Source organism: Danio rerio, chromosome 21 (assembly GCF_052040795.2).
Source record: "Danio rerio strain M-AB ecotype USA chromosome 21, GRCz13ab, whole genome shotgun sequence".
Lineage (NCBI taxonomy): Eukaryota > Metazoa > Chordata > Actinopteri > Cypriniformes > Danionidae > Danio > Danio rerio.
This window is the reverse complement of record NC_141041.1, coordinates 45,591,953-45,604,335: the sequence shown is the minus strand read 5'-3', so window position 1 is coordinate 45,604,335 and position 12,383 is coordinate 45,591,953. Positions and strand designations below refer to the sequence as shown.

The window sequence follows — 12,383 nt, the reverse complement described above, 5'->3', positions numbered from 1 at the left end:
GACGGACGGACGGACACACAGACAGACCGACGGATGGATGGATGGACGGAGAGATGGACAGATGGACAGACAGACCAACAGATGGATGGATGGATGGACGGAGAGATGGACAGATGGACAGACAGACCAACAGATGGATGGATGGATGGACAGACGGATGGACAGACAAATAGACAGACGAATGGATGGATGGATGGACGGACTGATGGACAGACAGACCGACGGATGGATGGACGGAGAGATGGACAGACAGACCAACAGATGGATGGAAGAATGGACAGACGGATGAATAGGAGGAAGAAGAATGGATGGATGGACGGACTGATGGATGGATGGATGGATGGATGGATAGATGGATGGATGGATGGAAGGACGGAGGAATAGACAACCAGATAGATAGGATTTTAATTTTATTAATATATTGATTTAATATAGTATATTAAATATTCATTCATATACCTTTTTCAAATTTGTGTCATACATACTTTTCGGAAAGGATTATTTAAATTCATAAAAGCGACAGTAAAATGTATATTTATATAATGTTAGAATTTACTTATATTTCAATTAATGTTCTTTGTTAAGAAAAAAAACATCAGGGTAAAAAAAATCAGTTTTCATAGAAATCATAAGCAACACAACCATAGATAATACCTTAATACTCAACATTATTAATAATAACAGTAATTGAGCATATTAGATTGGTTTCTTATGGATTGTGTGGCACTGAAGTCAAAATATATATTTTATTAAAACTGAGAAAAAAGCTCTTACAGAGACAGATCACCTAAAAAATGAAAATCTGCTGTTTATTTATTATGCTCAGGTCATCCAAGTTCTAGGTGTATTCTATTTTGCTTTTCTTTAATTGGAAACTAAAGAATGATTTTAATTCAAAATCAGTCTGTGCAAGAATCTGAACCACTTTTAAACTTTATAAGACTTTAAAGGGTGATGCGGTGGTCATGCGCAGTGGGTATCGCTGTGGCCTCACGGCAAGAAGGTCACTGGTTAAAGCCTCGGCTGGGTCAGCATTTCTGTGTGGTTTTTGCATGTTCTCCCCGTGTTTGTGTGGGTTTCCTTTGGGTGCTCCGGTTTCTCCCACAAGTCTGGTCATTGTGCTTCACAAGACCTCAATACTGTATATCGTTCAGGAGCTTGTTTTACACCTATATGAGGGTCTTGCCTCTTAAAAGAAAAAGAAAATATTCAATGTTTTAGTAAAGAAAACAGAAAAAGGGTAACCCGCCACTTGGATGTGAGTAAATTAACAACACATAAATAATTTTGTGTGAACTGTTTTTATCTTGTTCTTGACTATAACATCATTATTGATAATATATGTATATTTTAATTTCTCTTTTTAAATATGGACATTAGAATCTTTCAGATTGCTACAACAACCATTAATGTCTCTGAGATAAGTATTTACTTCCGTCTCTTGGACCTCTTTAGGGACTTTGCCTTCGTGGCAAGTGATAAAGACACCTGCATGCTCAAGTGCCACGTGTTCCGCTGCAACGCTCCAGCCAAGACCATTGCCTCTGCCTTGCATGAGATGTGCTCAAAGGTAAGAGCAGACACTCCTATTACACCTGATGCCAATAGTAAAGGAGTGTAGTTCACCCCAAAATGACAATTCTGCTGTGAAACCCTCAAATTGATCTAAATGGGTTTCTTTTTTCTGTTGAACACCAAAGAAGATATTTTAACCATTTTCATAGTATTTGTTTCCTACAATGGAAGTCAATGGGTATCAACTGTCTGGTTGCAAATGTTCATCAAAATATCTTCTTTTCTGTTCAACAGAATATAGAAACTCTTACAGGTTGAGTATATTTAGATTTTTGGGTCAACTTTTAATCAAAAGGTCCTGTTTGAAAAACTACTCAGGCACCATTTTAACAGCAGACCAAAAAACCCAGTGTTTTTTCCAACCCGGGGCTCATTGTGGAAACGTAGTCCCGCGGACGTTTCTGGAGACCGCGGAGTACGTCCCGGCGGGTTTGTACGGCTGCAGTTTTTGTTTTCGCGAATCCGCGAGAGGCCGCTGTTGTGCGTATTTTCACACCTCAGACGCCTCTCGCTGGCGCAAACCTGTCGGCCGACCCGCCCTCCTCCTTCCCCGAACCCAACCAATTTTACCGATCAACCCGCCCGCTCGCTTCCCTAAACCCGACCGACAGTTTACAAAAGCCATTCAAAAAAATAAAAGCCCCGTTTTTTTTTTCTACCGCGTTTTCGGATTTCGCCGCGTTCTCACCCTGTCACGAAACTCGTTCACTTAATTTTTGGGATTCTGTTTTCGTCTTATCTGATTGCTGGAACAGATTTTCCCCGGACTCGAAACCGGTCGCCGTGGTCGACTCCTCTCTGCATCTCGAGTCTGCCGACGTTACACGATGAGCTGAGTGGACAAACGGGTTGCAGCGGGGAAGTCCTCCACAAGGAGGTAAGGCAAGCGCGAAAGGGAACAGCGTCACACCGCCCCACAGCGTTCGCATGAAAAAAATAAACACGGCCGTACGTACCCCCCGGGACGTATTCCACTGTCTCCAGAAACGTCCGTGGGACTACGTTTTCAGAATGAGCTTGGGTTGGTTTTTTTAACCTTAAAGGTTGGTGACTTTTTTTAAAATGACCCCAACATTAGACAAAATTAATCATTTCATATTTTCATAAAGTCTGTACACATTTAGGGTACACACAATAAAAATCTGCTGCTTTAACTTTTATGAATACCGTCTTGATAAAAACCTTACACTCATGCAGATACTTTTTGCATGAAAAATATACCTTTTACTTTAGTTAAAGTGAAGTTTAGGCCCCGAGTCAAGCTAATGTACGAACCACCAATCAGACTATTGCTAACAAAGTATAAATAACCAAACACCTTACCTTTAGTCATCTTCGTCTTGAAGAATCCCCCCTTCCACCCCTTTTCCTCCTCTTTTGTCTACAGGGCAGCACGGCGGCCCAGTGGCTAGCACTGCGGCCTCACAGAAAAATGCCTCCAGTTCGGGCACCTACCCAAACGGTCAGCATTTTCGTGTGGAGTTCATGTTCTCCCCGTGCTTGCGTGGGTTTCCCCGGGTCCTCCGGTTTCCTCCCACACTCCCAAAAACATGACACTTAAGTAAATTGACTAAACCAAATTAGCACCAAATTCGATTCAATTCTGTCAGCAACGCATCACCTTAGCAACCCTCACGCAGCAGGAGGGGGGGGGGGTTCTCGAGATCTACCCGAGCTCAAATTCCCCTCTCGCCCTGCAACGGGAGGGAGCCCCGGGCTCGAGGCTCTCATGAGCTCGGGGCTCTCTCCCGGGACAGCATGCCAATCTAGCTTATTACCAAGCATCAGCTAAGTGTGAACTCTAAACATAGATTAAACATTGATGAAATACTCCACACGCACGAGGGAACACCTAAACATTTACAGATGAGGTTGTTTCTTCATGCAAAATTGATCTGAGGATTGCTTCAGATGCTTAATTTGAAAGGTTTAGTGAAGTCGGGTCATTTTTTGTTTTTTTTATGATTATTTATTTATTGCAGAACAAAACCAGCAAACATAGCTAGCAACATTTATATACAAGCCAGGGTTTGCATTAAATGAAAATACATGAAGAAAAATTACAAATAATAATAATAGTAAAATAAAGACAATAAAATAATAAATGAATAACAATACATAGAAAAAGAAAAGCTCTGGGGTGAGAATGAACTAGTTATTATATAAGAAATTTTCTCAATAAAATCAGACCATGCTTTGATTGTGTAGCTCTGGTTTAGCTCTGTTAATTGTTGCAGTGGAACGTTCTAACAGTGCAATGTTTTTTAGTTCAATAAGCCACATTTTACCCACTGGGAATGAGGGTTCATGCCATATTTTAAATATAACCTTCTTGGCTGCAGTAAGTGCAGTATGAAATATCCTGCGTTGGGAAGTGTTTAGGTTTAGATCATAATCATCATTCAATTAACAGATATTAGGGTATTTGGGAATGAACATCTCACACAATTCTGAAATAGTTTGAAATACCTTATCCCAAAATGTACTGATAAGTGGACATTCAAAAAACATATGAAGTCGGGTCATTTTTGACCTGAACAGAGAGTGGTGTCTCCAGAATTTTAAAACAACAGGAGGGTTTAATATAAGCAAAATCAGAATTCTGTGCTCATAAATTTACATATTTTAAAGACTCCACTGTGCATTAGTCAATTCTTGATTGTGATTGGTGTGTTTGAGCAGATTATGACGGAAAAGGCAGCATTGCAACCATCTATGGCCCGCTCTCTCACCATGGAGAGCATCTCTCCAGAGGACTTGCCCCGTCAAGGTATGACACCAGCAATCTTTTTTTAGAGTAGTATCTCTTAAAGGGCCATGAAACCCCCTCATTTCAGCAGGGTGTTTTCACACCTCTACTTTGGAAAAAGTCAGAAAAGTGGGCGTGTCCAGCTTTGTTTAGGGGGGAGTGTCGTAGGAACTAAAGAGGCATGGTGTGGGAGTGTCTATTTGGGCACGCGCTGAGTTTCAGAGTCAAAACACACACACGCACACAGGGGAGAAAGTGACTGTGTTTACATGGACATCTGTAGTCGAATTATTTGCCAAATTATTAAATAGTGGATTTTATCTGCAGTTTGGCTCTTTCATTCAGGGAATTCATTCATGCCCCTCGCGACAAACGAGATATTTGATTCAAGAAACTGCTCTAAGCGTGTAATTAGAAAAAAACCATCAGCATTTCCCGGAAATGCTGGTAGGTAGTGTCAGAAGTTAGTGTGTTAGTGTGTTATTTCGGTCACAAAATGCAGTGAAAATCCTACACGAGGTTAAAGTTTGGTTGTGGTGCTAACATGTTTACACTCGGTGCAATAGTTAACTTAGTTCGATATGAACAAACTGAATAAACAAAGAGCACTGGTCGCTCACTTACCAAATCTGTAGAGACAGGACAATCACCAGCAATTAGAGCCGCGTCTTTATTAAGAGAAGACTACAAGCGAATCCGGATCTCAGCGTTTGCAGATGAGAACAGCTCTCAGGTAAACAATAATCCTCCTTAGACACGTAAGTTATTGTTGTCGAGCGTTGCGTACACTGTTAATCCACACGTGACTCCAGCTGAGCTCTCACAGAGAGAAAATTAAAACAAAAATTCAAAAATTCGTTTCAAACTGGAAGTACGAATTTGCTTGAAATAACGCAAAAACAACCAATTTACACTTTTTAGTGAAATATAGGTGTCCTAATAGTGTTTTTAGCTGTGTGGGACACATATACGACTGTCAACAGCTCAAATAAATGTGTTTTGGTGTTTCGTGACCCTTTAAACATAAGTGTCAGGTTGACAGTACTCTAAATTGTAGTCTTTGAGAATGTTTGATATGTGCTTTCCAGTCGACTTCTTGGAAGCAGTGAGGCAAAGGGTGCAGAAGTTTGAGGTGGAGTACATTGGAAACCTGCCAGTATCCAGAGCGATGGGTGAGTAGGATTTGGGCTATTCAGAGATCTAGAGTAATAAACCTCTTTAACACTATCTGTGTGAGTATGGTGCTCAAAATGCGTACACTCCTCACACAGCTCTCTTTTAAATTGATACTGTCTATGAGATGTTGTACAATAAGGCATTTACGTAAGTACATTAGATTAGTCTGTAACGAGGAGGCTGACACAGGGGGATCCATCTGCAGTATGTTTATTAAACACAAGTGAATTAGGAACACACACCAAGTGCTGTTAGAGACACTCACATGAAGATCAGGCATAAGGAGTTGAAAGGCTAGCAGTAAACACTCTTTGATCGTTGAAACAGGCGTAGGTCAGGGCTGGCAGCGGAATTCAGTAACGGAGAGGAAAGCTGAGGGTCGGGGCAAGCAGCGAGGAGAATAAGGTTGAGAGCAGTCCGGGTCAGTAACAGGAGATCAAACAGGATACAAGGAAAAACGCTCGGTAATGTTCACTGGGCAAACAAGACTTTGCAAAGATGTGAGCGTGAATGCTGCTTATGTATGTGCATGTGATGAGAGTCAGGTGCATCGCAATCAGTGACAGACACGGGGCTTCTGGGGGATGTAGTGCTTAAAAGTCCAGTGAGAGAGACCTCTGCTGGCCAGTGAGGGGAATGACAGGGACCGAGCTGGTGACATAGTCAGTACCAAAGCCAAAACCAGATCTGTGCTAAAAACACATAGCACTTCACTTTTTCCACATTTTTTTATGTTACAGCCTTATTCCAAAATGAATTGAATTTATTTATTTCCCCAAAATTCTACACACAATACCCCTTGATGACAATGTGAAAAAGATTTTTTTAAATTGTTGCAAATTTATTCAAAATAAAAAAGCTGAAAAATCACATGTACAACAGTATTCTCAGCCTTTGCTGTAAATCGCTAAATTGAGCTCAGGTCCATTCTGTTTCCACTGATCATTCTTGAGATGTTTTAGCAGCCTAATTGGAGTTCACCTGTGGTAAATTCAGTTGATTGGACTTGATTTAAAATGGCATACACCTGTCTATATAAGGTCCCAGGGTTGACAGTGCATGGCAAAGCACAAACCAAGCATGGAGTCAAAGGAATTGTCTGTACACCTCCAAGACAAGATTGTCTCGAGGTACAAGGGAAGGGGAAGGTTACAGAAAAATTTCTGCCGCTCTGAAAGTCCCAATGTGCACAGTGGTCTCCATTATTCGTAAGTGGAAAATGCTTGAAACCACCAGGACTCTCCCTAGAGCTGGCCAGCCATCTAAGCAGAGTGATCGGGGGAGAAGGGCCTTAGTCAGGGAGGTGATCAATAGCTTGATGTTCACTTTGTCTGAGCTCCTTCTGTGGAGAGTGAGAACCTTACACAAGGACAAACATCTGTGCAGCAATCCACCAATCAGGCCTTTATGGTAGATTGGCCAGACAGAAGCCACTCCCCACCTGATATTTGCCAAAAGGCATCTGAAGGATTCTCAGACCATAAGAAACTAAATTCTCTGGTCTGATGAGACTAAAATTGAACGCTTTGAGTGAATGCCAGGCGTTACGTTTGGAGAAAACCAGGCACCGCTCATCACCAGGCTAATACCATGCCTACAGTGAAGCATGGTGGTGGCAGCATCATGCTGTGGGGATGTTCTTCAGCAGCAGGAACTGGAAGACTAGTCAGGATAGAGGGAAAGATGAATGCAGCAATGTACAGAGACATCCTGAATGAAAACCTGCTCCAGAGTGCTCTTGACCTCAGACTGGGGCGACTGTTCATCTTTCAGTGACTTTCACAACAACTCGGTGAATGTCCTTCAGTGGCCCAGCCAGAGCCCAGACCTAAATCCTATTGAACATCTCTGGGGAGATCTGAAAATGGCTGTACACCATCGCTTCTCATCCAACCTAATAGAGCTTGAGAGAAACTGCACAGAGGAATGGGCAAAAATTCCCAAAGACAGGTGTGCCAAGCTTGTAGCATCATATTCGAAAAGACTTTAGGCTTTAATTGCTGCCAAAGGTGCATCAACAAAGTATTGGGCGAAGGCTGTGAATACTAGGTATATGTGATTTTTCAGGTTTTTTATTTTTAATAAATTTGCAACAATTTCAAAAAATATTTTTTCATATTGTCATCAAGGGGTATTGCGTGTAGAATTTCGAGGAAATAAATGAATTGAACCCATTTTGAAATAAGGCTCTAACATAAAAAAAAAAACGTGGAAAAAGTGAATCACTATGAATCATTTCCGGATGCACTGTAAAGAGTGAATTCCAGATGAGGAATGCATGCTTACAATGTCAAAAATATGGTCCTGGAGTTGACATATTGTGTGGGTTTGTGATTATTGTGTGGCAGGAATGGAAGTGTTGAACAGAGCTATTGAGAGCATCATGCACTCCAGAGACAGAGATGAGTGGGAGCCAATAGTCATCCATGTGTCTGATACAGTTCTGTCTTTATGGAGAGGAGAGGTAAGAATATATAGCAAGTGATATTGAGGCTTTTCACTGCCCTTCATTTGTATTGCATACTGTGCTTCTAATACTAATACTCCTTTGAATGTGTAGCATTAATATTTTTGCAATATTCATATTTTCGAATAAATGTTTTCATGTAAGTTGTCATAAGCTGAAAACACAAGATACTGGTGCAAAGTTTAAAATGTTTTGAACAGGCCAAATTTCAAAAGTTAGTTAAAGATGCGTCACATCAGATTAATTTCATAGTGTAAACAGTCAGGAGCAATTAAAAACAACTGCAAAAGATCTACTCTCACCTACTATCTAACTTAATCCAAAGTTCTGTCATGAAACTCTGTTGGGCACACAGGCTGAAATGTCCTATCCAATGTCCTAGCCCAAGGGTGGGCAAACTCGGTCCCGGAGGGCCAGTGTCCTGCACAGTTTAGCTCCAACTCTAATCAAACAATTCATAACTCTGAATATCATTTTTAATAATCAATAATGGCCATTATAAAAGTATAACGTACGATAGGTTTATACCAGGGGTTTTCAAAGTGTGAGGCGCGCCTCCCCTGGGGGGCGCCAGAGCATGTCAGGGGAGGCGCGGAAAAAATATTAAATAATGTTTAATTATTATATGTATTTTTTATTATTTTTAAATGTTTTAATTAAATAAAGCTAAAAAAAAAAGAATACGTCAAAAATAAGAAAACCTTTTTTACCCAGAAGGCCATAGCTGTGAATTCGCTTCTGTTGGCAAGACCGCCAATACAGGTATATGCCTGCTAATACAATGGATCGGTTTCTTAGACCCCCCGAATCAAAGCCTTTAAGTTCAGGGCTTAAACCCAAAAGACGACTATATGATGATCAGTCTTTGAGTTTAGGATTTACGTGGACAGGACCAGCTGATGAACCACGACCTTTAAGTGTGGTTTGTCAAGATATTTTGGCTAATGACAGCATGAGACCCGCTAAACTTCGACTGTTTTGACTGGGATGGACAGTTCTTGGATCTGTTCTATTCATCATCCTAGTTTTAAAAACGTTATATTAAAATACTTGTTATTACTCTGTAAATAATTGCACTTTCATGCAAATGATGATAAAAGTGAGTTAACAGTCTGACATCTGTCTGTGTCTTTATGTATACTGTATATATGTATATGTGTGCGTGTGTGCGTGCGTGTTTGGGAGGAGGGGGGCGCCAATGGATAAGTTGTGTCAAAAGGGAGGCCCACTGTCTTAGACTTTGAAAAACCCTGGTTTATACTATATAGAAAATAAAGGTAAGCAATCAGTCAATATGAAGAATCCGTGTACGTGGTTACATTAATTTATTATATTAACTTATCTTTGTGCTCAGCCAAAACAAGTTACCTGAGAACAGCTCATAGATTCAAAAGACCGGGGAAGTCGGGGAATATGTCGTTAGATAGAGACAATATTATTAAATAGCACATTTAATGAATATAGTGAGATTAGATCCATTGGTAGATCCTTGATGAGCTATCAGCAAAGTAGCCAGGGTGCACATATTTTAGCACGTTAGTGTTAAGTCATAAAAAGGTAGCCCTGGCGCACATAGATTTCATTCATTCATTTTCTTGTTGGCTTAGTCCCTTTATTAATCAGGGGTCGCCACAGCAGAAGGAACCGCCAACTTATCCAGTACGTTTTTATGCAGCGGATGCCCTTCCAGCCGCAACCCATCTCTGGGAACCATCCACACACTCATTTATTAACACACTCATACACTACGGACAATTTAGCCAACCCAATTCACCTGTACCGCATGTCTTTGGACTGTGGGGGAAACCGGAGCACCAGGAGGAAACCCACGCGATTGCAGGCAGAACATGCAAACTCCACACAGAAACACCAACTCGAGTCGAGCCGAGCCGAGGTTTGAACCAGCAACCCAGCGACCTTCTTGCTGTGAGGCGACAGCACTACCTACTGCGCCACTGCGTCGCCACACATAGATTTGGTCCTTTAAAAAAAAAAAAAAAAGAGTCAAGAATATATTATTAACACTATTTTAGATAATTCATGATCTAATTCCATTTAAAATGAAATTTAAGTCCACTGCATAAACACAATTTAGTAAAGCATAACGAAAAGATGCATATTACTATGCATAGCAAACAAACTGTGCAGAAACAGTATGACTAGTTTTCATTTCTGAATATAATCATGTCTGTTTTCCACTTCTTCTTTCCCTCTTGCTTTGTTTCAGGATGGAGACGACCCATTCTGGGAATCTCAAGTACGCTACTTGACTTTCCTAGGTGTGGGTCATGACACGCACACTTTTGCAGTCATAGTAGATGCTGGAACCCAGCGTTTTGAATGCCATGTGTTTTGGTGTGAGCCCGATGCCGGGATCATCTCCGAGGCAGTCCAGGCTGCATGCATGGTGAGCTGATACTACATTTATTTGACTTTCACACTACAGAACTGGTAAAAGGTTACAGTTTCATGATATTGTGGAATTCCGTGGCATATCTTTCTGTTGTAAATGTCTGGTGCCCTCTTCAGGTTCAGTACCAGAAATGTTTGGTGGCACAGACTCCTCCTGTGAGGCCCAAGATATGGAGGGCAGGCTCCAAAGTCAAACGAGCCAACTCCATGGATGGCTCCAGTTTCCCACCACGATATCAAGGACACACAGCCTCCAAAATGACCTCTCCCAGTGTGAAGAAGGGCATGCTGGCATTTTTTGAGACATTTCGGAATAAACATGCTGCGGTATCCACTCCCTAACAACAGCGACTGTGTGCACTGTGATGGGGAGGAGATGTAGAGACGGAAGAAATGAACATGAAGGTTAAGAAGGCTTAAAAATAAGAGTATCCTTTGCCTTTGGCATTTTTTAATCCAACTTAATTTCCCCAGTATGACCTCACTAAAAACCCACCTTATTGCCCTTAATAAGTGTGTTTTTGAGGATTGACAAATCTGAATGTAGGTGTGCAGAACAGTGTTTTAATGACATTGAGGTGCTGTGCTCTCACATTCCAAGACTGACAGAACCCCAGACGCTCTGCTGTTCTACAACAGTTCTTGACCTCAAATCTGACTTGTGTAATCAGTCTAGTTCACACTGCACAGACAGACCCAGACTCATGCCAGCAAACACATTCTATAGTAACCCCCAGTCAGTCTGTGTTTGGCAGGTCGTGTAGTATTAGAGGGCTCCTATTAACAGGTGATTTTGGCGTTCATCTGCGTCTGGCAGTGCAAACAATCCTTGTATCGTTTTGCTCATCTGTTTGTTCCAGATAAATCATGAGTCTGTAGTATTCGCTGTGGGGATTTTTCAGGGTGTGTTCACACTTGGCAGGTTTTCTTTTGGTTAAAACGAACAATGGTGTGACTAACCTGTTACTGCGGTTAATTTAAATAAGTTTGAATGCTTCCATCAAAACCTTGCCAGGGTACACATATTTTAGCACATTAAGCCTGATTTATACTTCTGCGTCAAGTGACCGCCGTAACCCACGGCGCATGCAACGCGCGTGGCTGTGCATTTATACTTCTGCGTGCTGTCTCTGTTGGTCTGCATTAACACTTCCGAAACGCTAGTTGGCGGTGAGGTGTTAATGTTCCTCTGTGTTGAGTTTCTTCTCTGCTGTTTTGCTTTTCCTGAACACTTCCGGGATGTACAAGTGGCTCAAACTCGCTCATTTTGAGGCAGGAACCGGCGGACGTGCAACAACTTTAACTATGAGGTAAACACAAAACAAAACTTTCCATCCGGAGCTCCTTCACGGGACTCCACACTTGTAAACAATCGCTCTATTGGGTTCGCGCTATTCGCGCGGCTCTCGGTCCCGCCCCGACTCGTCAGCGCTACCAAGCCGACCAATCACAGAGCTTGCGCTACGCGTTGTTGCAACGTGTAGTTACATTTTTTTGAGAGGTGCACGTCAGTGACGGCAACGGCCACGGCGAAGGGCTATGCGTCAGCGCCGTAGCATACGCCGGTGTTTGACGCAGAAGTATAAATCAGCCTTTAGTGTTAAGTCATTCAACAAGGTAGCCCAGGCACACATAGATTGTAAAACAAGTGATTCCATTACTTAATGGCATAAGAAACAATAAGTTTTGGAAATAGATAATTTGTCCTGTCTTAGTCAACTCATTTGCAGATATGTGAATGTTTGATGAAACATAAATAATAATCGAAACAGCAGCAGGATAGGAGATCTGTGCTACACCAAGACCAATACATCAACACCACTGAATACAGATTCAAGTACAAACGCTTCCATCCAAACCTTGTGCAACAAACTAAAAATAGAACAGAACAGGGACCAAAGACATCTAATTGAACCAAAAATAAAACATGATAGGATAGGACAAGGATGGAATGCTCAAACATAACTTTTTTTTTCTCTTTCTCCTTCACTTTTTCTCTTTTTT

At 41.5% G+C, this 12,383-nt stretch overlaps 2 protein-coding genes across 3 annotated transcripts in view; both read left to right on the top strand.

Annotated features, from left to right (window-relative positions):
* Positions 1–12,305, top strand: part of apbb3 (amyloid beta precursor protein binding family B member 3) — a 67,008-nt gene extending 54,703 nt beyond the window's left edge. Inside the window, exons 7-13 of one of the 2 annotated variants that reach the window (XR_015520745.1) lie at positions 1,456–1,570; positions 4,258–4,345; positions 5,413–5,496; positions 7,849–7,964; positions 10,195–10,374; positions 10,497–11,395; positions 11,958–12,305. Coding sequence is in view for 1 of the 2 variants with exons in the window: in XM_087301946.1 (XP_087158072.1) it covers positions 1,456–1,570; positions 4,258–4,345; positions 5,413–5,496; positions 7,849–7,964; positions 10,195–10,374; positions 10,497–10,721 (808 nt within the window). In the remaining variant the exon portion in view is untranslated. Of the gene's footprint in view, positions 1–1,455; positions 1,571–4,257; positions 4,346–5,412; positions 5,497–7,848; positions 7,965–10,194; positions 10,375–10,496 lie in introns of both variants that reach the window. The other variant, XM_087301946.1, reaches the window with a different exon arrangement.
* Positions 1–12,383, top strand: part of pcyt1bb (phosphate cytidylyltransferase 1B, choline b) — a 658,357-nt gene that overhangs the window by 534,405 nt on the left and 111,569 nt on the right. The window lies entirely within an intron of this gene.